The sequence below is a fragment of the Callithrix jacchus genome, chromosome 13, assembly GCF_049354715.1.
Source record: "Callithrix jacchus isolate 240 chromosome 13, calJac240_pri, whole genome shotgun sequence".
NCBI lineage: Eukaryota > Metazoa > Chordata > Mammalia > Primates > Cebidae > Callithrix > Callithrix jacchus.
The window spans coordinates 10,589,091-10,612,036 of record NC_133514.1 but is presented as its reverse complement, the minus strand read 5'-3'; the positions used below and the strand labels follow the sequence as shown (position 1 = coordinate 10,612,036).

The 22,946-nt window shown below is 53.6% G+C and overlaps 2 protein-coding genes across 9 annotated transcripts in view; one reads left to right on the top strand and one right to left on the bottom strand.

The window, feature by feature from the left end:
* FAM167A (family with sequence similarity 167 member A) overlaps positions 1–5,824 on the bottom strand; it is a 41,340-nt gene extending 35,516 nt beyond the window's left edge. Inside the window, exon 1 of one of the 2 annotated variants that reach the window (XM_035269860.3) lies at positions 4,735–5,824. In XM_035269860.3, the coding sequence (XP_035125751.2) occupies positions 4,735–5,133 (399 nt within the window). In that variant the 5' untranslated portion in view covers positions 5,134–5,824. The remainder of the gene's footprint in view (positions 1–4,734) is intronic. The other variant, XM_002756788.8, reaches the window with a different exon arrangement.
* Positions 1–8,006, top strand: part of LOC118146726 (uncharacterized) — a 52,693-nt gene extending 44,687 nt beyond the window's left edge. For 2 of the 7 annotated variants that reach the window (XM_078347083.1, XM_078347084.1), the window contains exons 4-5: positions 676–5,336; positions 5,498–8,006. The gene's annotated coding sequence lies outside the window, so the exon portion shown is untranslated. The remainder of the gene's footprint in view (positions 1–675; positions 5,337–5,497) is intronic. The other 5 variants (XM_078347088.1, XM_078347087.1, XM_078347085.1 and 2 more) reach the window with 5 other exon arrangements.
* The last annotated feature ends 14,940 nt before the right edge of the window (positions 8,007–22,946 follow it).

Here is a 22,946-nt window from a genome sequence, read left to right as displayed (position 1 = left end):
GCCCATGGTTTCAAAAAGACATCCTAGGGCCTTTCATGGTGTTCCCCGAGCTCATGCAAACTGGGCACCTCCACCTTTGGGCTGGGGGTGCTGACCTCCTAGGGGCTAGAAGAGTCCTTGGGGTTTCCTGGAGTTTGGACGCAGTGGGGTCCTAGTGTGACCTCCCAGCCTGGCTGGCAGTGCCCAGTGAGGCCTGTAACTGGCTGCAGGAGCAGCGCTGTGCCTGCACTGGGGCTTCGTGGGGACACGTGGCCTGAGTGCCCACAGGCAGGTCAGAAAATGGAATGTGTGACCTTGCTTCCCTGCCGTGTCAACGTATGCTGGAGGCACTGGGCTGCTGAAGCCGCCCGGGTTCACACCTCGCAGAGGAAAGGAATCGGGAGCAGGAGAAAGAGATGGAGCAAGTTAGCAACAGGGCAGAGCCGGATGTAGGAGGATGTGGGTGGGTTGACAGCCAGCTGTGCCGCTTACTAGTTCTATGACCTTGATCAATAGGTTCAGCTCTCCTAGGCCTCGGTTCCTCATCCATGAAACAGGATTATAATGGATCCTACCTCACAGTCTTGGAAGGACCAAATGAGATCAAGTTTACATGAATTTTTAGTTATACCTCTAATAGGATTGTCACCTCCTGCCCTTGACCGTGCTTGGCTGTCACTCTCTTTGGTCCATCAGGTTGACAAATGGCTGCTGCACGGCAGAAGTTAACTGGAGCATGCAGAACAGCACTTGACTGTCGGCTCGGGACTCAGGACCCTACTGCACACGCCGTACTGACTCATCAGCAACCCCGCCAGACTGCATGCTCCCTGAGGACACGGCCTTCGCCTCCTCCTTCCTTGGTAGGGTGGTGCATTTGGATCCTAAACTCCCTTGCAGAGATAGTGGGATGTTCTGTGTGGTCTCATTGTGCCAGCTGCAACCTGGGTGTATTCAAATCAGTAACACCCACCCCTACCCCACTCGCTTCCACACCTCGAAGCAGAAAGTGTCTGCTCCAGAGACCGCAGGGGCAGGCCCTTCAGCGTCTTTATCTCTGGTCAGCAATGGGCATTTGATGATTAGCAAGGTAAACATTAGAAATGTGTTCTCATTGGTGAAGACAGAGGTATTCAAGATATGTGGGTTGGCTAAATGGATTCAGAGACCCTCTTGACTCAGGAAAGAGCAGGTGAAAGAATCCATGAGAGCTCCAGGGAGGTGTGGTCAGGGCAGGAGAGAGCAGATTGCTGGGCGTCCCTGAGGCCACAGGACAGCCTGTACAGACTCCACTGGGCCTATATACAGTAAATATTTGTCCAAAAATGTGTACCCGTGTGGCAGAATTTACTCTGAGGCTGCTTTCATTCAAACTTGATAATGAGGCTGTCTTCACCTTCCTCCGAGTTTCCTGTGGCTGCTATCACACAAACACAGCAGCTGCCGCAGGTTTTTGGTTAAACCTGGGAGGTGCCTGTGTGACCCAAGGGACTTAGTCAGTTCACGCCTGGCATGGGACTTCCAGGGCAAAGTGTGTGGAGAGGATCACAGGATGAGGGAGGTAGTAATACTTTCAACTTGATGGTGGACAGTGGGGACTGGGTCCCTAAGGCAAGAACCTTCATCCAGAACCTTCCTGGGTGGCCACTACCCAGCGCACGCTTAGGGTCCTTAGCTGCTCAGGGCTGCTGTGCCCACCCGGCTCGCTGAGGCTCGGCTGGCTTCCTGGAATGAGGAAATGCTGCCCAGCCTTTGGGAAGCCCTGGAGCTGCAGCCAGTGTGTAGGTCACTGTTTAGGCTCTTTCCGGACCTGCCACTCGACCTGGGAAATGGGCTCTGCCCTGGGCCTGTCCCTCTAGGTCCCAAGGGACAAGCCCTGCAAGGGAGCACTTGGGCGTGCACTGCCAGCTTCCACCTTTCGATTGAGAGGCCCTGGAAGGAAATTCCGGCCACACTGAAGAAATGGGGGCTTGGTCTCTGCCCCCAGCGGGGAAAAGGGGAACCCCCACTCCCTGCAAGTCTCTGCAAAGGCCGGTGAGGAGGAGGATCACACTGATGGGGGTGGGGGGGCCCAGGGACCCTTTGGAAATTCCTCAGTGAAGGAAGGGGGAGCAAGGCCACCCCTTACTAGAGATGACAACTCAGGGGGAGCTACTGTGTGTGAGGCCACGTGGTAGGGCCCTGATGTGGGGAGGAGCCTGACGCTAGAGAAGAGAGGCCCCCTTGATGGCTGTGCCCACAGGGAGATGGGGCCATGGCTCAGCACGGTCCTTCTCTTGAGAGTGACTGATGGATGAGATTTGATGCTGTTTTGCAGAGCTGAGCAGGCAGGCAGTGCCCAGGTGGAAAGGCGGTGATGTGGGAGCAACCTCCTCTCACTGCACTGCTCGCCTTCTCTCTCCATGCTTGTCCTTCCTCTCCAATACTTCTCAAGAGGGAAGTGGTAGGGGGTCAGGGTGGGGGAGAGCTGGCTTTTAATGGACAGGGCAAGGGACCTAACCAGGGAAAAGCTGAGACCTGCAAACTTCCCGACTCATCCTGGCAACAGGGCCCTAAGGGGCAGCTCAGACTCTACAGGCGAATGCAGAGCCAGTGAGGCTCACCTGAGGCCCCTTCTAAACTCTGTTCCCACCTGTCCCATCCTTCCTGCTCCCCACCTCCCCCTGCCTTGTAACCCATCCTCAGCCCTTCAAGGTCTGTTTCAGTCTGTGCCTTTCCATTCTGTCTCCACATGACAATCCAAGTCTCGGGGTGCATTTGTAAAGTGAGAGCCAACCAGGCTAATCCTAAGGGATTTCTAGTTAGTGGCACATGAATGCTCCCTGAACCCTGGTCTGGAAACCAGGGGCAAAGTGCTCAGTTATTATTCATCTTCTGCCTTTGCAAGCAGCTCAAGTCCCTTGGGATAGCACAGCTCCCAAAGGGTCTGGGAATTCCAGGAGCTCCTGTAGGGCCAAGGGGGTTTTCTGCGAGCAAGATTTGCCTAGAGAACGCAGGCAGCCAGGGTGTGAGAAGCCTAGCAAGTAGTTTCTTCCTCATTGGCCTGGGGCTCTGTGGCTCTCGCTCAGCAAATAGTTAGGCAAGGCCTTAATTTATTTCCCTGCCAGAGTCCCTCTTGGAGGGGGGCCAAGCTAGTAGACAGGAAGGCGGGGACTGGCAATTAAGTGGAAATCCAAGCATGTAATTGGGAGGACCAAAAGAACAGGAGCAAGTGCGCAGGGAGTCTAGGGACTCTGGGCAGGCAAGGAGGAGAACAGGGTGTGGGGGAGCAACCCTTTCTTCTGCTTCAGATGAGAAGAATTGAGGCAGTGGTGGTGGCACAGCCTTGCAAGCTCCTGATAGAAGAAATGGCTTTCCTAGCTCCACAGGGTTCCTCAAGCTGGCAGGGGACCTTCTGAGGTCACGAGATGAGCCCCACTGCACAGTTCTCATTTCTTCTGGGTGTGGGTGGTTTCTGCCTCTCTCTGGGCCTCAGGGGCCTCGGACTTCCTAAAGCAGCCTTCCTTTGAGAGCACTGTCCCAGGAGTCAGGCACGTGGGCTGACTATCTCTGCTCTCTCACCAGGTGTGGGAGCCACTTCTGAGTCCCATTGGCAAAACAAGCATAATAGGGCCCCCTTGAAGGGCAATGGGGAGGATGGAGTGACCAAGGGATGCTAGGGGCTCCCAGGTCATGCACTATCCATAAATACACTCAAGACAGAAGAGCTGTCATCTTTATCCACTCCAGGCACAGCCCATGGCTGCTTTCCAAGCTCCTTCAAACCAGGCAGCAGAAGTTCCTACCCTGCCGAGGAGCTCAGGCGACAGGCGCCACAGCACCTCTGCTTTCCCGACTTTAAACAGGCTCTCCACTCTCCATCCTGAGCTTAGTAGGGGGCAGGACTGTGTCTCCCTGTCAATGGGAAGCTGCTTTGGAGCACGTGTCCCTTGGGGAAAACCCTGTGGATGGGGACCTGGTCTCCTCATCTGGGATTCTCCAGCAATGATGAGGAGCCCCCAACCAAGAGCCAATCCTCCTTCCAGATCTTCCCAGGAGGTCCCAGTCCTCAGAATTCCCTCCAAGCCCCACTAGGAATAAAAACCAGGTAGTAAGGGGTTTGCAAAACAATACATCCAACTTGACTTAGCTGAAGAAGACACCCCACCCCTTGTGGTCTGTGGTCCTGTGTCTCGGCGACTCTGGGTGCCCAGCTTCACGGCTGACCTACTCATTCCCGGGGGCCCACTGGGCTGTGCCCTTCCCTCGGGTCACATTGGCTTGGGTCCTTAGAGCACCCTTGGGCCCAGGTGCCCTGGGCCACTTCTCCTGAGTTAGGGACTGAATTCGTGAGGACAGAAACTTCCATCTCACCAAGGCTGAAGACAGGAGCCAGGCTGGGCTTGGAGGTCACCAGCCGCCTAGGAGTGGACCCGGAGAGGCTGCGTGGGGCCCTCCCTCTCAGATGGCAGACCCCGACCCTCCACCCAGAATCCGAGCCCGGACAGGGCCAGCAGGGAGCTGGGAGATGAGTCCGGCCCTGGCTGCCCGGCTCCCAGAGGAGGGCAGCGAGCCCGCAGGAGCGGGAGCGCCTGACCGGCCTCTCCTGGGGGTGGTGGGCGCGCGTCCCCTCCGGGGCGCCTGGGGATCGGGCTGCTCCGCGCCACTGCTCCCGCCGGGGACCCGCGACGCCCCAGCCCCTGCCCAGCCCGCGCCGCCCGCCGCGGCCACACCTCCCAGCCCCTGGGAAAGTCCCCGCCGCCGGCGCGAACCCACCTTCGGGGCGCCCAGGGTCCCTGCTGGGGACTCTCCGGGGTCCCCGCCGCCTCCTCCTGCGCAGGTCCGCGCTGCCCGGCTCCGGCCCGGCCCCAGCTCTGCGCTCCCGCCTCGCCTCCCCAGCTCCGGCGAATTCTCGGCGCCGCTCCTTTCGCTCCGTTCAGAGGGGACGTTTTTTCCCCGCGTTGCGTCAGGGCCGTTGCCTGGCGACGGCCGAGCTCTCAGCCCCGAGCCTTTCACCGCGGTCCCGGCCTCGCTTCTCGCCCCGGGTCCGAGCGCGCCCCGGGTCCTAGCGCCCTGCCTGTTCCCCTGCCAGAGCGGCCCCGGCGAGTGGAGACGAACTGCACACGCCTTCGCCAAACCCCAGAGGAAACCAAACCCAAACATCCATTTTCTCATTAAACCCGAAACCAAGGCAGTTTCCCCCAGTCGTGGCAACGTGGCTGCGCCACTGTCAGCAGTTTGTCCACGTGGAGGAGGCAGGGGAACCCCACGCCCACGGCCTCGCCCACCCACACACGGCTGGAGTTGACAGGACCCGCGGCCACGACTGCTCCCGAGCGCCCACCGTGGGCCACACCCCCGACGACCCAGCAGGGCAGGTAGGTGTGGGCATCTCTGGCTGCCAGATGAGGAAACCGAGACGCAGAGACCCAAGCGTTTGCCCCACTAACCACAGGGTGTCCCGCCGGGGGAGGGGGTGCGCGGCATCAGCCACCTCCAGCTGTTATTGGGTTCTAAGACCCAGTCCCTGCTCCATTAGGACCAGAGCTGCAAACCCGAAGGCACACGCAGGACAGCAGCCCGAACCGCCGGCCCGCAGGTCTTCAGGACCAGTCACACACGCAGATGACGGGCCCAGGCCAGACACCGGAGGCCCCAAGGCGGGTTACTGGATGGGGGCCTCTTACCCAAGACCTCATCAGGCACCTTTCCTAGATGCCCGGGGCTGGAAGCGTCTTTCAAAGCGCTCCCACCTGCCATTCTTACGACAGCCCAGGGCGTGCGTGCAGGCGCCGTCTACAGGAGCAGACGCGAAGCTGAGTGGTGGCGCTGCAAAGTGGCCGGCGAGGGCTCCAGGCAGGTGCGCGGCTGGCCGGGCCGTCTTTGGGGCCTTAGCTCCTGCAGGTGCCCGAGACCCTCGGGCTGCCCTCTGGTGCCCGTGTCCTTCACTGCAACTCCGCATCCAGCCCTGACCTACTCCCTTTCTTTCCGACCTTCACTGGAAGGTCCTCTAAGGGACACGGTCTAAGGAGACATCTTGCCAGCACAGACCTACTCATGCTAATGGGGCAACGGTCCTAAGCTAAGAGGTGTATTAACAAGCGTCTTTTGGAGAGTCACAGCGTTGATGCAGACCTTCGGATTCCAGCTCCTAAACATCTCTCCACTCCTTCCGTCTTCCTGCCCGCTGCCACTGTTCCTAGCAAGGCACCAGCAGCTCGCCCTACCCTGTTCTGGGACCTGCCACCTGGATCCGAGCATGCACGCAGTCTTCTCAACGATCCCCCTTTACCCACTCTCAGCGGCTCCCAAGCCAGTTACTCCACAACCAGCGGAAACTCTTAAGAATGGAAATCCAATCTCAGCTGCTGCTGCTTAAAGGCCTTCAACGCCCCCAGTCCTCTGAGGATTAAGAGCTAGCTTGGCTGCAGGGGATTGATTGGCCTCTGTCTGTCTCTAGGGCCTTTTGCATGGCCTCTGCTCCCCAGACAGGTGCTCTTCCAGTCCCTCTGTGCACCTGCTCCACCCCATGGGCTGCTGCAGCTTCGCCTCCCAAGGGAACCCTAGGTTACAGGTGCTCACAGCACCCCCAACCTCTTCTTCATGGGCTAGTTATAATTCCAAGTTTATTTGTGAGGTTATTTAATTAGTGTCTCTCTCCCTCCCAGGCAGTGGGCTCCGGGAGGGCAGGCAGGAGCCTCGATCCAGACTTGGGGATGCAGCATCCTTCTGGGTGCTGGCTGTCCCTGACCACAGCGTCGCGTTGCTCACTGCTGTGCCTGAGGCCCTGGCACGTGGTGAATGCGCTAAGGTCTTTTTGGACTGGCCATTCAGCCCCAGCTGGAAATGTTTTGTCCTACCTCCACTTCCTGGCTCTCTGGCCTGTGGCTTCTATTTCTGGGAGTGCAGATGCTTTCTCATGGGGGAACTGTCGAATGTCTCAAATGGACAGGCAGCCTGTCCAGGGCAAGGGTGGTGTCTTGCCCTGTGGCTACCATTCTGTCTGGCATGTGCCTGTGGGCAGGAGCGTGCTCAGTGATGGGACTCAGAGGGGAGTGGGCCAGAGGAAGGAGGAAGGGGAGGAGGAGGAGCAGTCTTGGTTGGAATAGCCTCAACTCTAACATCAAACCACATGAAGTGGTCACATAAGTGAGTTAGCACAGAATTGTATGTAGCCATAGAAATAATATTTTCAAAAACTGTTTGATCATAAAGAAAAATACTAATGATTTAATGCTAAGTAAATAAGACTGGGACACCAAATCCTGTGTACATTAGGAAAGTTCTCATTCGAATATCTAATTCATATGTATGCATGGAAAAAAGACTGGAAGAGTATATGCAAATATTAGCTGTGGTTATCTCTGGGCTGCAGGATAATGGAGGATTTCAAATGTCTTCTGTAAGCCTGCATTCGTTTTCTACAATGAATCGTTTTGTAATGAGGAACATCAAGAAACACTGCTGAAACGGAAAGATGGCACTGTGCTGGTCTTCCTGGTGGTGCTGCCTTTTGTGTGAAGCACTCTGAGACCCATTGGTGCTGGGAGGGTCTGGGTGGGCCAGAGAGAGCAGGGACACTTGGGGGCTCTTCCTTCCCCTCAATTCCTTACAGAGCAGTTTCCTTTCAAAGTGGTGCACGATATATGAGACATTGCCTCTTGTAATCCTACAGGAAGCTGTGAAATAGATGAGTCTAGAAATATGCCCAGCTCGGAATGGTTGCTCACACCTGTAATCACAGCACTTTGGAAGGCAGAGGCAGGAGGATTGCTTGAGCCCAGGGATTTGAGACCAGCCTGGGTAACATGGTGAGATCCTGTCTCTACAAAAAAAAAAAAAAAAAAAAAGAAGAAGAAGAAAAAAGCAAACTCAGCTGGGCATGATGGTACATGCCTGAAGTCCCAGCTACTTGGGAGGCTGAGGTGGGAGCACTTCTTGAGCCCAGGAGGTGAAGGCCACAGTCAGCCATGATGGCACCGCTGTACTCCAGCCTGGGCAACAGAGCAAGAGACCCTGTCTCAAAATAAAAAAGATTTAAACTTAAAGTATTGTCTTTCAGAATTTCTCTCAATTCATGTATTCATCTATTCAGTAAATGCATATCAGCACCGCTAAATACCGGACCCTGTTCTTGGCTCTTGGAAAATGTTAGTGAACAGGTTAGATGAAGGACCTGGCCCTTGAGAGCTGACAGTCTAGCAGAGGAAAGCAGGCAGGCGCTGACCAACGAATACGCTAAGTGAATGAGCAACACTGTGAGTTACAGAAAGGTAGAACTGTAGACTTGGATTGGAAGTAACGGCAGAGGAGGGGCAAGGGTGGGCATGTTTTCAGGCAAGGTGGGCAGGGGCTGGCCTCGCTAATAAGGTAGTTTCCTAGCAAAGATTTGAGGGAGATGAGGGAGGGGTCTTGTGGTGTCTCGGGGAAGGGTGTTCTAGGCAAGGGAACAGTCAGTGCAGAGGCCCTGGCCCAGCAAACGTGCCTGCCACAAGCAGGGGCCAGCACGGGTGCCTCGAGGCCAGAACGCAGCAGGCGGGGAGTGGAGCAGGTGTGGGAGGTGATGTCAGAGGCAGGCAGGGTGGGTGCTGGGGCAGAGCCTGTGGGCCTGGCAGACTCTGTGAGGACTGGCCTTCTCCCGAGCGGGCGCTCCAAATGCACAGCTCAACAGGGCTCTGCTCTCTTGGCTCTCTCGGGGCACAAAGCCTTCTCTAAATCAGTCCCTCCTGTTCCCTTTCGAGTTGGTGAGCTGCTTGAAGGTGATTCCTGGGTTCTGGGAATATGAGAGAAGAAAGGCTGAAACTTCTGTTGGGCTCCGTAGGGCAGAGGACCCTAGGGCGGCGACATTCCTGCCCTGCTCCAGAGGGCAATGAAGACTCCCAGTCCGGGACAGGAGACCACCAGCCTCTGCTGTTTGCTTGTGGAAGGGACTTTTCCATCTGTGGGCCCAGGGTTTCAAGAGGAGTACAAAGTGACTGTCTTAAGCATGTTGAAAAGCGGTGGCTCTTGCTGCCCTCATGTCTCAGGAGAGGCTGCTTTGGGCTGAAACTCAGAAGGGCAGTGAGGGCCGGCTTTCTGTCCTCTAGGGAAGCTGTTAGTTCCAATTGAGGGGCGGCTGGCTCTTTGCCACCCGGGGGTTGACATAGAGATATGACACATGCAGCTTCTTGGTAGGAAGATAATGAACAGAGCAGTCACCACACAGAGCATCCACCTTAGTGCTAGAGGAGGGAGGTGACAAATGCCACCTGAGCCTGGGTGAGGAGGAGGAGTGGACTGTAGCTTCGAGAGGTGCCCATCCTGAGGCAGCAAAGGGAAGAGCATCTGGAAGGGCATGTGCAGAAGCTTCGTGCAGAGCAGGAGGCAGATGAGCAGCTGAGGTGAGGAGCAGCAGGCACAGGGGGCACAGCTGTAGGGTTCAGCGCAGCTGCAAAGGCAGGGGCTGAGGAAGGAGTGTATTGCGGCTCTCCTAGCTCAGAGGAGCTGAACAGGTGAGAGGTCAGGACAGGATGCCCAGGCAGAGGTTGTTTCCGTGTTACTGACAGCTCAGGGCGATGGGGCCCCCTGCATGTCCCAGGCGATGATGACAGTGGGACAGCAATGGAGATGGTGACAGCAGGGACCTGGAGTCAGGCAGACCCCGGTCACGTCCTAGCTCCTCTGGTGATTAGTATGTGCAATGTGGTCACTAAAGTTTTCTGAGCTACAGTTACTTCATCGGTAAAATGGAAACTATTTTACTATTTATAGTACTGTCTTGGTCCACGAGCAAGAGGGCTGCCTGCACTGGATTTGAGAGAGCCCTGTCCTGTGCTTTCTCCAAGCAAAAATGGCTGGGGGCCAGGGGGTGCCCACTCAGAGTCCACTCCCTCCCTTCCACCCAGGACCCTGATGACCCAGGACCCAGGGATCTCCTGCCCAGATGTGCCACGTTCAAGCTTGTGTGGCCTCTTCCTGGTCTATGGGGTTTGGATGAAGCTTGGGCTCTCAGGCTAGGCTGTTCCCCTGTCCAAGCACTGGGTGGGAAAAGTACGAAGGAGCCACAGGTGAGGGCTGAGGCCTCACTCCCACTTCGCTTCTATGTTCAAGGGTCCAAGGATGCAAATCAGAGCCTCGCCTTTGACATTGTTGTAAAGGTCTATTTGTCAAGGCGGGAGGAAAGAACGAAACCTATTTTCCAGTTTATTAACTTGATTTATAACTTTCAAATATTTAGAGACCTGGCGTGTGGACCTGCCCTTGTGCATTCGCTTTGGGGCTCTCAGATGGGACTGCTTTGGGCCTTTCTTGCTGGTTTATTTAAGGAGCAAATGACGCAGCACACTGCACACAGACACGAGTGATCGCCTTCTGAATCCCGCTCCTCTCCATCATGCTGTGCGGAGTTTGCTGCTTTATCTTGTGAACTCCTGTAAGATGGTCTTCTAGAAGATGCTGTGGGACGTGTTTCCTGGCCCAGCACCAGTGCATCCCTGGTGACGCCTGGAAGGAGGCCTCTTGAACACACACAGCACTTGCTTTTTGTGTTTGTTTAGTTTTCTTTGAGACAAGACCTCTCTCTGTCGCCCAGGCTGGAGTGAAGTGGTGTGATCTCAGCTCACTGCAACCTCCGCCTCCCGGGTTCAAGTGATTCTTGCATGCACAGCATTTGAAGGGCACCAGAAATGTCACCACTTAACAACAGCATAGTGGTGACCCTGATGGGCAGGGGAGAGCCTTCTAGACATGATTCTAAGCAGTTATGTCACCTGGTGAGCCTGGATGCTTTGAGGAATGGAAAGAGCCCTGAGTAGGAGCTGGGGATCCAGGCTCCAGTGTGGGCTCTGTTACTAACTGGAACTTTGTCACACCCCTTCCTCTAGTTGGATGGTTTTCTTTTCACTAGAACAAGGGGCTCCAGCTCTGCTATCCTCCGAACCCTGATTCCATGACAGTGTGCACCTGCTGAATGGACTCTATCCACCTGGGCAGAGGCAGGAGGCAGGACCAGGAACTGTCAATTAAGGGGCTCTGGCAGTTACTAGAAATCAAGGCCAGCAAGAAAGAAGAGACAGGCTGGTGCTGAGACTACAATGAGAGCTAGCCAGGGACGCTCAGGCACAATGCAGCACCCCGTCCCGGGGAAGAGCCGGCTCGAGCTCAGGGTAACCTGCAGGCAAGACCAGGGCTTCTAGGGCCTGCAGTAGAACGCAGCCCTTTATGGAAGCCAGGTCAGGGAAGCCCAGTGGCTTCTCCAACTCAAGAGCCCGTGGCAATATCGGTGCTGCAGGAGAGAGGACATAGGAGCTCATTTCATCTCCATCCATCAATCCCTGATGATACCGGAGGCGAGACACCTCGAGAAACCAAGGTGTACAGGACACACTGATGTCAGGAAAACTTGTTGCATACAGGGATGATCGTTCTGTCACCAGGAAGGCCGAGACATGAGCACAGGCTTTAGAGGCAGGAGTGAGAGGAGCTGGTGAAAGAGAAGGACCGCTTGCCACTCACTGTAGGGGGGAGATCCCATAAGTGTTGAGGCAGGAGCCAAAAGCCTCAGCCGGTTTCCATATAAATAATGAAGAAGAAAGTAACTAGAAATATAACTGTAGTAGTTGTGAGTTATTCTTAGTTATTCATAGGCGATCCTAATTCTTTTACTAATGCCTCTCAGGTTGAAAGTGTGAACCTGGGGTGACATTGTGAAATGAATGACTCTAAGGCAAGACACTTTAAGCCCTCTGTCACACCCGCTTAAGGGCCGTGGGAGGGCGCCTTGGCTGAGTGGCAGGCAGTGCCAGCGCTGGGAAAGTGCCTGCTGTTTAGCCAGCTAGGGAAGGAGACATCCAAAATAGCTGAGACGTCTTCTTCCTCGGAGGAGTTAGGAGAAAACTCCGCTTCTCCAAGCTCTGGCGGCAGGCCTGATGCTGTCAGGGAAGCCCACAGACTTCCGGGGGCTTACCTGTCTCTGTGTGATGCTGTGCTTCTGTGTCATGTTCCATGGCAATCTCATGACCCGCTTCTGCACCTGGTTTCTTTTTTCTTGTAAGAATTAGTAAAAGTAACGTAAATCTAATGTCTTTGTGACTAGCATAGAAAAAGAGCTGACGCATTACACACCTTACCTCAGTCGGCTCCGGAAAATTTCTGCGCCCCTACCTGTTTGACAGGTGATGTACTTGACCCGATCACTGCCACACCCTCTTTTACCCTGCCCCTAGTCGCGCACCACCAAGACCACACCCTACCTATGCCCTACCTTCCCTGCCCCGAGCTTTCGTACTCGTCAGAGTGTGCAGGCACTCGGGGCCACTGCCAGACTCTCAGCTTTGGTTGGCAGTGGACCCCCAGGCCCAAACTCTCTTTTCTCTCTCTCTGTGTCTTGTGTCTTGTATTTCTACAATTTCTCGTCTCCACACCAGCAGGGAGGGGCTCACAGAACCCTGTAGGGCTGGACCCTACAACTCACCAGTGCTGGGAGGGATTCTGGGGGAAACGGGCCTTCGGCTCTTAATATTCAACCCCTTTTCAAGAATTGTACCCCGAGGAGATGGTGGGATCAGAGCCTCCCTTATACATGTCTTCTCTCCTAAAATCAGCTCTAACCCCCCCCCCGCCGTAGATGTCCAAACAAAAGGGACCCACAGCATCTTTCTCATCCCATCCTGGCAGGCAGGTGGGAGGAAGTGCACGCAGTGCGGGTGCGGTTCTATCCCCAGGTCTGCCCTTTGCTGTCAGGCTGCTTTGGGCAAAGCCCTTAGCCTCCTGAGCCTCAGCTTCCTCCTCTACACGTCGGCAGTACCAAGAGCTACCATGAAGGTCATTGTGAGGATCAGAATTAACGGCTAGAAAATGCCTGACAAACTTAGGGCATAGCATATAGGAAATGGGGGTGTTTTGTTTTGTTTTTGTTTTTTGAGACAGAGTCTTGCCTCTGTCGCCCTAGCTGGAGTGCAGTGGCACGATCTCGGCTCACTGCCAATCCTTGCCGCCCGGGTTCAAGCGATTCTCCTGCCTCAGCCTCCCAAGTAGCTGGGATTACAGGCATCCACCACCACACCTGTCTAATTTTTGTGTTTTTAGTAGAGACAGGGTTTTGCCATGTTGACCAGGCTGGTCTCCAACTCCTGACCTCAGGTGGTCTGCCTGCCTCGGCCTCCCAAGTGCTGGGATTACAGATGTGAGACGTGGTGTTCGACCAACGCTGTTTTTTATCGACTGTGCACCACCTAAAGAGGGGCGTGGCTTTCACTCTTTCTGGCACCAAGCACAGCATGAGCAAATATTCAACAAGCAAGCTGGCAGCATTCCTGCATATCTTAGCTGCCTTGTTTGTCTTCCCCCAGCACGAGGTAGCCCTGTCTGGAACGTGACATGGAACAGACAAACATGCCCCGTGGTTCAGCCGCAGTTTCTGGGCACAGACTCCAGAGCACTTCCCAGTCGAGGAACGCAGCAAGCCACTCCACCCTGGTCAGCTGCCATGCTGTGGTTCACATTTTAGAATCGAGACTTGGTATCTGCTTCACAGAGAGAACTAGAGGCAGAAAGGAAGAGAAAAATCGGGACAGACACCCAGAGATGGGCTTAGCTAAGGTCCTGGAAGATGGGAGAAGCCACAGTGCAGGGGACAGACTGATGAACACACAGAGAAATCACTTCTGCAAGAACCCACTGATGTTTCCTGGTCTGATCAAAATGTTTCACAATCAGCCCTCCTGGAAAAATGGCTGTATGGGATGAAGCCATAGTGTTATGGGGAGGAGACAGGAGGAGGAAGGAAAGAGGAAGAGGAAAAGGAGACAGAGGAGGAGGGGGAGGAAGAAGAAGAATCACAACAACATCAATAACTAAGGCGCCATGAAGGAGAGGGGAGGGGAGAGAGGGAACAGAGGAGAGGAAAGGGAGAGAGAAATGCTCAGCAGGGGGTGTACTCTGCCCAGAAGCCAGGTGTCCTGGAGTGAGGAGCCCGTGGGAGTCCCCAGGACACTGTCAGAATGAACAAATAAGCAGGAATGGTCCCCTCTGACTGTCTCATAAAGGCTTTGGTCCAAGCAGACTGTGCGGTCCGGCGGCTGCAGGAAGGGCCAGGGCAGCCTGGGGCTGAGTACTGCAGCCAAGGCCCACGGTGCTGCCCCTACCTCAGACAGTGTTTCCTCTGCAGACAGAGTTTGCCTGCTGTCCCTGGGGGCCCCCTCCCCACACCCCTCTCTGTGCCCCTCCAGCCTGGCCTCAGTTTTCCTAGTCAGTTTCCCTGTGGGCCTCTCTGTACCCTTGTGCCAGCTCACAGAGTCAAAGGTCTTGGATTGTCTTTGAAGTTTTCCAAGAGGGAAAAACAATCTGTTGGCAGGTGGAAGTACCTTCCAGTGTCTGCATAAAAGCCTGTCAACCCCGCCCCATCCCCAGCTGGGCCTTCTCAGCCTGATGTTCAGCCGTGCAAGTCACTCAGAGGAGGCCAAAAGGAAATCGGAGGCCAAGATTAAAATGCAGCTGAGGTCCAACCTGTTACACATCATCCTCCTTCTGAACCTCCCACAAAAGCCTTCTTGCCATCGGAAGAGCCATTATGTTTTAAAAACACGCTCCCACGCAAGCACACCCATACAAATATATCCAGCACCAACTGAATGATCTGACTCAGTCAGGTCAGACACGCCTATTTACAGGTCCTAGAAAACACAGATTCTCTAATCTTTCCCTAAATGAGTTGATTCTAGCTCCTTTCCCTCCCCCGACTCTTGTTTCTGCCCCTCACCTGTGTTTCCCTATCACCCGGGACACCTGAGGCCCCCACACTCGCCCCCGTGGCTGCAGACCTCGTCTATCCTCCCAGTAGACTACAAGTCCTATGAGCTCAGGGGTGGTTTCCGACTCATCTTTGAGTAAGAAATGTTCCCAGGGCCTAGCGCAGAGCTGAAATGCAGTGGGTACCTAATCAGTAATACTTCTACAAGTGAACAAATGGATGAATGAATGAATGAGCCTACCTTCTCACTAACACTTCTGCTCAGTTTCCTCTGTTGAAGAAGGAATGGTGGGAGATGAGACAACCGGAGAAGCCAGGAATGTTCCAGGTGAGTAGTTGGTGCCAGGGTGTGTGAGCCAGGCTGTGTGTCCTCGCCAACCCTAGGAATGAAGCAGGTGGAGAGGAAGGAGAGGCCAGAGGAAGCAGCGCCCTTAGTTCACCGCTGATGTGATGTGGCCACCCGTGCCCACTGCCATCCGCCCCCAATCAAGGACAGAAAGACAGGCACGGACCTCCGCACTGCTTTTCATGGGCTTGTGTGATCTCACCTCTTTTCTAAGGAGCTAAAATGGGGTTGTAGAAGATTCCATCTCCTTTCTCTGGAAATCGGCAAAGGGCAAACTTTGACAAACTTTGACGCATCCTTTCTGTAGACCCAGAGGCTCAGACCCCTTCCTGAGGTGCCCCCAGCCTGCAGGGGAAGCTGGGCTGGACTCGCCATCCCCTCCAGCCAGTGTGCTGGTAGCAAACATCAGTCCCGGCCCAGGCTTGATGGCGGCATTTTCCCTCCCGCAGCCCTCCACCCGGAGCCAGGAGCAAGGTATGTGCAAGTGTTTTCTGCTCAGTCATAGGGAAAATCCCGTGACTTGCCCCACCCCCCTCCAGAGCCTCCGGGAGCCCAGGTGTGAGCTGGGGTGGGGGCGGATAGAGCCAAGGAAGGGAACACAGGGCCCCAGCGCAGTCCCTGGCCTTGAAACCTTTGCTGGGCGGATGGGTGCCTTGGCTTGAGCAAGAGGGTGGGAACGTAGGCAGCCTCCGGCTTGGAGCCCTGTGTGGACCTAACATACTCTCCTGTGCGCCTTGTTTGGGAGACGGTGTTTTGGACTGCAGTGAGGGTGCCAGGGCGGAGGCAAAGGCTGAGTCTGTGGGAGAGAAATCAGGGTGGTGGGAAGGGAGAGTCTCTCAGAGCAAAGCTGGGGCCACCCACCCCTGTGGGGGGCCACAAGGAGAGGAATGGAGGCCAAGGGCAAAGGCAGCCTGGCTGTGCAAAGTCCAAGAGGCCTCTGCTCCCGGGCTTATTCTGGGCCTGACCCGACCCAGCCTGGCCTATTTGCTCACCACAGAGCCGGTCCCCAAGGCAGTCAGGCAATGGAAGGTGGCTCCTCTGGATGCTGAGGGGAGCTGAGGGGAGATAAGGCTCTGGGAGCTGAGGGTCTGCTTTTCCCAGTAGGGTGGGGTAAGTGGCGGAAGTCCGTGGCTGAGGAGAAGAACAGGCCTTAGGCAGGCAGGCCCTGGGGCAAGGCCCACCCCTCCCTCCTCTCAGCCCCTTCTCTGGAGGGGGCATTTGTCCTTCCCCATCCCCTTCTTTCTTGGGGAAGCACTTGAAGCCCCCTCTCCTTCCCTTTCCAGTTCCCACGAATTCCCATATCCTTGCTCAATTAGCCCTTGTTGGTGGTCTCTGGGAGCCTGAGGTCCCCACCTGCCCCCACCCCGTGGAGGCTGCACCCCACCCCACAGGGCATCTTGTGAGGCATCCTTCCCTCAGGGAGACCAACTCTGGCTAGTACAAAGCAAAGAAGCCCAGTAAGTGGAGACTGAGCACTGGTTTCCTGGATAGATCCTTCTAGAATGTTTGCTTTCTTCAAGAGAGTGGTCCTTTACCCTGAGGCATCTAAGTGGGGAATTTCAGGTTCCAGGACACAGCTAAGCCCTCTGCTTTCTCCAGAGTCCCCACATGAAGCAGCAATGGCTGGCATCATACACCAGTTACACCAGCCACTCGGCACATATGTTCCTTTATCGTTTTTCAATCATACATTTAGATTTTTTCTTTTTCTTTTTTTTAAATAAAATAGAGGCTTTAGATTTTGTTTTGGTCCCAATTTCTCCCCAAAAGAAAATAGCAGTCATCCGTATTCCCATGAACTGTCATGAACCGTTATTGCTATTTCAGCAGAATTTCCTCTCTGTTTTTCATAGTCCATATTGTTTTAAAAGTGTGCTAGATTTTTTTTTTTTGAGACGGAGTTTCGCTCTTGTTACCCAGGCTGGAGTGCAATGGTGTGATCTCCGCTCACCGCAACCTCCGCCTCCTGGGTTCAGGCAATTCTCCTCCCTCAGCCTCCTGAGTAGCTGGGATTACAGGCACGCGCCATCATGCCTAGCTAATTTTTTTGTATTTTTAGCAGAGATAGGGTTTCACCATGTTGATCAGGATGGTCTCGATCTCCTGACCTCGTAATCCACCCGCCTCGGCCTCCCAAAGTGCTGGGATTACAGGCTTGAGCCACCGCGCCCAGCCCCAAAAGTGTGCTAGATGTAAGTAAATCGATTCTTCTAGAAAACTCTAATATTATAGGTAAGGCTGAGCCCTGTTTAATCAACCCCCACCCCTCAATACTGCTTCTAGCTCCTCCTCCCCATAATCACTGCTGCAAGTTCAGGGTTTATTTCCCTAACCCATTGTTTCACTTCTACATGCAGGTGTATATAAAGCACACACAGTTTTATTTTGTTTCTCTGTATTTTTTTAAATGGTATAATGTTATATGCATTGCTCTGCAATTTGCTTTTTTGAAATGGAGTCTTGCTTTGTCACCCAGGCTAGAGTGCAGTGGCGCAATCTCGGCTCACTAAAACCTCCGCCTCCCGGGTTCAATTGATTCTCCTGTCTCAGCCTCCTGAGTAGCTGGGACTACGGGCAGCCACCACCACACCCGGCTAATTTTTGTATTTTTAGTAGAGATGGGGTTTCACTATGTTGGCCAGTCTTGAACTCCTGCTCTCAGGCGATCCGCCCGCCTCGGTGTCCCAAATTGCTGGGATTATAGGCGTGGGCCACTGTGTCCAGCCTGCCATTTGCTATTGATACACACAGATCTAAGCCACTTCAACAACCCACTCCCTTCCTGATGGGCATTTCTGTTGTTCTCTCACTGCACTGAGATAGTGTTCTGTTCACCCATGCTTCTCGAGCACAGGCTCCTGGAAGTGACATCCTGGGTGACTGGGCCAGCACGTGTTGTGTTTTACTAGGGACTGGCAGAATTTACTCCATATATCAATGTAACCGTGTATTTTCCAACCACTAGGGATCTGTTTACCTATGAACCAAGCCAACTCCTGAGAGTGACTGACTTTTTTTGTGTGTGATACGAGAGAACGGTGTCTCACTGTTACTTTTCATTTCTCTGGTTACCAGGGAGGTAAGCATGTAATTGTTTTTGTGTGGGTACCCCAAGTACTCCCGCACCATTTAGTGAGCTGTTTATTGGGTCATTTATCCTTTCTCTGATGGTTGAAAATGGCAACATTTTAATACGCTTTGTTTCAATATATGCATGAGTCATTCTGTTCAATTCTATTGATCTAGCTGTATATTCCTGAGTTACTTGATTCCACACTGTTTTAATTATTATAGCTTTATAATGCATTGGTATTTGTAATTTTACTCTTCCTTGTAGTAATTCTGTAAATGTATCATTTTCTTCTGATTGATGAGGAAATTGAGCCGCAGAGTTAAAATGATTTGTCCATAGCCTTTTTCACCAAGGACCCAAAGGGGCTTCAAATGGGGTCCATGGATTCTCCTGCCCACTCTGTTTTCCCCACACCTTCCCGCCCCTTGGCATGTGGTGTGGGACAGGAAACAGCCCATGAGCCTCGTCCTGGGCTTCTGTAAGGAGTGTTGAGGGGATCATGTCCCACATTACACAGCATCCCCTCAAGGGGACCTACCAGACCCTCTGAAACTTTGGTTGAACTTTGTTTGATCTCAGTCTCAGGAGAACGGGGCTTCTTTGAACAGCTGTTTGTTTTCTCTTGGACATGGATCCATGAGCACCGGAGCTGTGCTCTTCACCCTGGGTCCTGGACTCCTGCCTTCCCCACTGCCCTATCAGGTGGAGAGGCGCTCATGGCAGGCTTTGAGCCTGCAGTCCCCCTCCCAGCTCTGTCTTACTCCTCTGCTCTTATCTTCCCCTTTGACTTATTCTACCCCTCCCCTCACCAGTTTCTTTAAAAACGTTTTATTTGGTGTTTTTTCAGAACAATGTAGCAAGGTACTCTGTGAATGAAAAGTTAAAGTGAGGCATTTCAGGTAGTTGTGGGAGCTATTTGGGGCCTCACCCCAGTGAGTTATGAGGTTTCAAGGTCTTCTGGGGACCTCCAAGCTTCTCTGTCTCATCCAGAACCTCTTCCACTTCCCCAGAGAGAACCCCCCAACCCTTGCCAACATCTGCAGCTCCCTCACCTCCACAGCCACCCCAGCTCCAGCCACACCCTCCTGCTCCTGGGGCTTGGTTTCTGTACATCAACTGATGCTGGCATGGCCTCGGCTTCTGCTGCTGCCCTGGGTGAGACCAGGACTCTCCTGAACATTCGAGCCTAAAAGAGCTTCCCTGAACTCAGCCATGACTCACCAGGGGGGGCCTGGCCAGGATGGGGTGGCCCGTTGAGGGGTCTTGGAATGGCCTGGAGTTTCTGAGCTATAGATGTTGGCATTTATATTATTGAAGTTACTGAGAAAGTTTGATATGTGGCAGCTCAGCCTTCAGGGGTTGATGTTCCCGGAGCATCTGCTGTCAGCTCAAACCAGTCATTAGCGGGATTGTGGTCTGGAAGTCAGGGGAATGTTTTCTAAAAGGCCAAGTGTTGGAGAGAAGTGAGGACTGGACTGCGGGTCAGAAGACCTGGGATCTGGTCTGGGTGTCACTCCTCACTGGACTGCAGCCCTGAGCAAATCTCTTTCCTTCCCCCAACCCTGTAAAATGGGGAGAATAAGGCCATGTGTGAGAATCCCTTCAATCACTCAATAATTATGACCAAGCACCTTTAATGAGCTAAGGAGTGTTGGAGGTTGCTGGAGGTACAGTGGCAGTAAAGAACAGCAAGGCAATAGCAATCAGATCACCAGTGTACCAGGCACCTTTAGGTCTTGATAAATACCATTAAGAAAACAAAATAGGATGACTCGGGAGAGTACTGGGGGCAGGGGAGTTAAAGGTGATCAGAGAAGACGATTGTCCAGGTAACTGATGCCTCATCCTGGCTGAGAGCAGCAGAGATGGGGAAAGTGGGCAGACTGCAGATAATGGTGGAGGTAGAACCCTTAGGATTAGCAGGCTGGGGGAACCGAGCCACTAGGATGATGGCCACCAGGCTTTCAGGGTTGAGCAAGATAGTCACTGATGCTGTGGAGTCATTGAACTGGGGAAGAAGTGGGACTAAGGAAAAATCGAGGGCTTGGTCCTGGACACGTTAAGTCTGAAGCCCTAAGTTGACACCCAAGTGACACCAAGTGGAGATGTGATGTAGACAGGTAGGCACCTGTTTGGGAGGCCTGGTGCAGAGCTACAGCCAACACGGGGACTCACACGTGGTGAGGGGCTACCAAAGGCGTGGCTGCAGGGCTCTAGTGCGCTTTACCATCTTCCCGCTACTCTATTCCCTTTCAAATCCGCTCACACTCCTTTCTGCCCCAGCACCTCAAACCTGAGCCTGTGCTGGCCCTGAGCTTCCCCTGCAGGTGGCTCTGGGGCCCTTCCTAGCTCTCTGCACAAAATCTGCACCTAAGTCCTAGGCCCAGGGGCTGGCTCCAGTCAGCTGACAGGTAGGAAATTAGCCAGTGTACTTTTTCCAAGAGCTCAGCCACACTGGGGATCTTACTTTCTGATAGGGCATTTCTGCCTTCCTTTTTTTTTTTTGAAGGGACACTGCTATGTAGGAGAAAGAGAGCAATGTCCCAATGCACAGGCACTATTGACAACATTCCCAGGATTCTAGAGTGGGGCCCAGCTTGGAATAGTTCAGAAACCTTGGAGGCCTCTGAATAGCTTGATATGGGAGCTCCTTGGTCAGGGAGGGCCTCTTTCCCTGAGGGAGCTTTGGAAGGCAACATAGGGTGTCAGCTCCTGGGATGAGTGCCCCCAAGATTCCACATGGTAGATCTTACACTTACATTAAGGCTTGAAAATGAGAGGTGTGGGTTCTGGTGATACAGCCAGGGTTAACAAACTCTGGCATAAAGAAACATCATAGCCACCCTCAGATACGCAGAGATGAACTCCATTGTCCCCAAGTGACAATGGGATCCAAACAGTCAGGACCCCTGGTGAGCACCTGTGCCTTGCTCGATATTAGACCAGCTCACTGTTCACCCACACAGTCACTCTGTCTGGTGACGATTGCTGTTTCCAACTGCAATTTAACAGGGCACGTGGTCAGCAGGGAACCCTTCAGGTTATTGGCTGAGTTGGGTTCTGTTATTAATCCTTTCTCATGCTTCTGTAAAGAAATACCTGAGACCAGGTAACTTATAAAGAAAAGAGATTTAATTGGCACAAGATTCCACAGGCTGTACAGGAAGCCTGGCTGGGGAAGCCTCGGGAAACTTACAATCACGGCGGAAAGCAAAAGGGGAAGTAGGCACATCTTACGTGGTGGGAACAGGAGGAAGAAAGAGCCAGGAAGGCGCTACACGCTTTTAAACTAGATCTCAGGAAACCGACTTACTATCATGATGGGGTATATGTCCCAGGATCACCAGGCCCCACCTCCAACCCTGGGGATGACAATTAGACGTGAAATTTGGGTGGCAACACAGGACCAAACCCTATCAGGATCTTTATCTCAGGACGGCCCTGGATCTCTGCAGGTGAGCGGTTGAGTCCTGACCTGTCCAAGGGCCCTTAGAGGGCACGGCTCCTCTTCAGGGACTTTGCTGGATCCTCATAGCCCAGCCCCATCTCAGTGCTGCCAAATGAGGCCAGTGGCTTCCTCTAGAAAGCAGAGTGAAGGACATCAGCATCACTCCATGGAGGGCGTGATCTAACAGGACGGATCTGCTGCCTCGCTCTCCCGGTGCTGTCACCCCAGACCACCCAACCTCTTTGTGGCTTCTCCATGACTACACACAGGCCTTCTCCATGTCGTTGGGAAAATACCCACCAGCAGCTGGAGCTTACTGACTCCACAGAGGGTGTGGGCCGTGAGGCAGGGATCTCTGGGTTGCCGCCCTGGCTCAGCCTTTCACTAACCTTGTGATTTTGGACCAGTCGCTTAACCTCTCAGGGAACAGTAAAAGAAACTACAGTATCTCACAGAGTGGTGTGAGAACTAGAGGAGTTCACACCTGAAAGGAAATTGAAACAGGAGGTGGTCATAGTCAGAGTGCAATCAGTGTTAGCTGTTATGACTCTTCTCTGTGTGGCAATCCCGGAACGGCTGTAGGGGCCACAAAACCGCTCCATGGAGCAATGCCTGTCGTCAGAGAAGTGGGACATTGTAATCAGCAGGCGCCAGGTCGTTGCTCTCCCCTGTGACCAGGGAGTACTTTCTTACCAGAGGAAGGGAGTCGGGGAATTTTGAAAGGTGGATTAAACACAACAGCAAAACAAAACACTGAGGCAAAACTGAAAACAGCACCCACAGCCTTCTACAGACTGCCTCAAACTGTTATGTCCACGGTCTCAGAGGGTAGGTGGTCAGCTTAAATAGCCAGCCTGTGGCTGTCTGTGAAGCTCCGAATCAGTCTGCTCAGGCTGTCATAACAAAATGCCACCAGACGGGGTGGCTTAAACAAAAGAAGGTTATTGTCTCACAGTTCCGGAGGGTGGAAGTCCAAGATCAAAGTGCCTGCTGGTTTGGTTCCTTCCGAGGCTTCTCTCCTTGACTTGCAGACAGCTGTCTTCTGCCTGTGTTCTCACACCATGTCTCCTCTGTGCACACACATCCCTGGTGTCTCTGTGAGCTTCCTTGTCTTGTAAAGACATCAGTCAGATTGGACACAGGCCCTCCTGAATGAGCTCAGTTTATGGTAATCACGCTGTTAGGGCTCTATCCCGATGTCTAGTCGTTCTGAGGTACCTGAGGGTCAGACCTTTGACATATGAATTTTAGGGAAATGCAATGCCCTTCGTAACAAACTCTATCCACAGAATTTCAGGTGTGCAGAATACAGACTTTAGGAGGACTTCTGAAATAACTGAGGTTCTTGCCTGGGCAAATGACAAGACTCTGTCTCTGCAAAAAATTTCTAAAG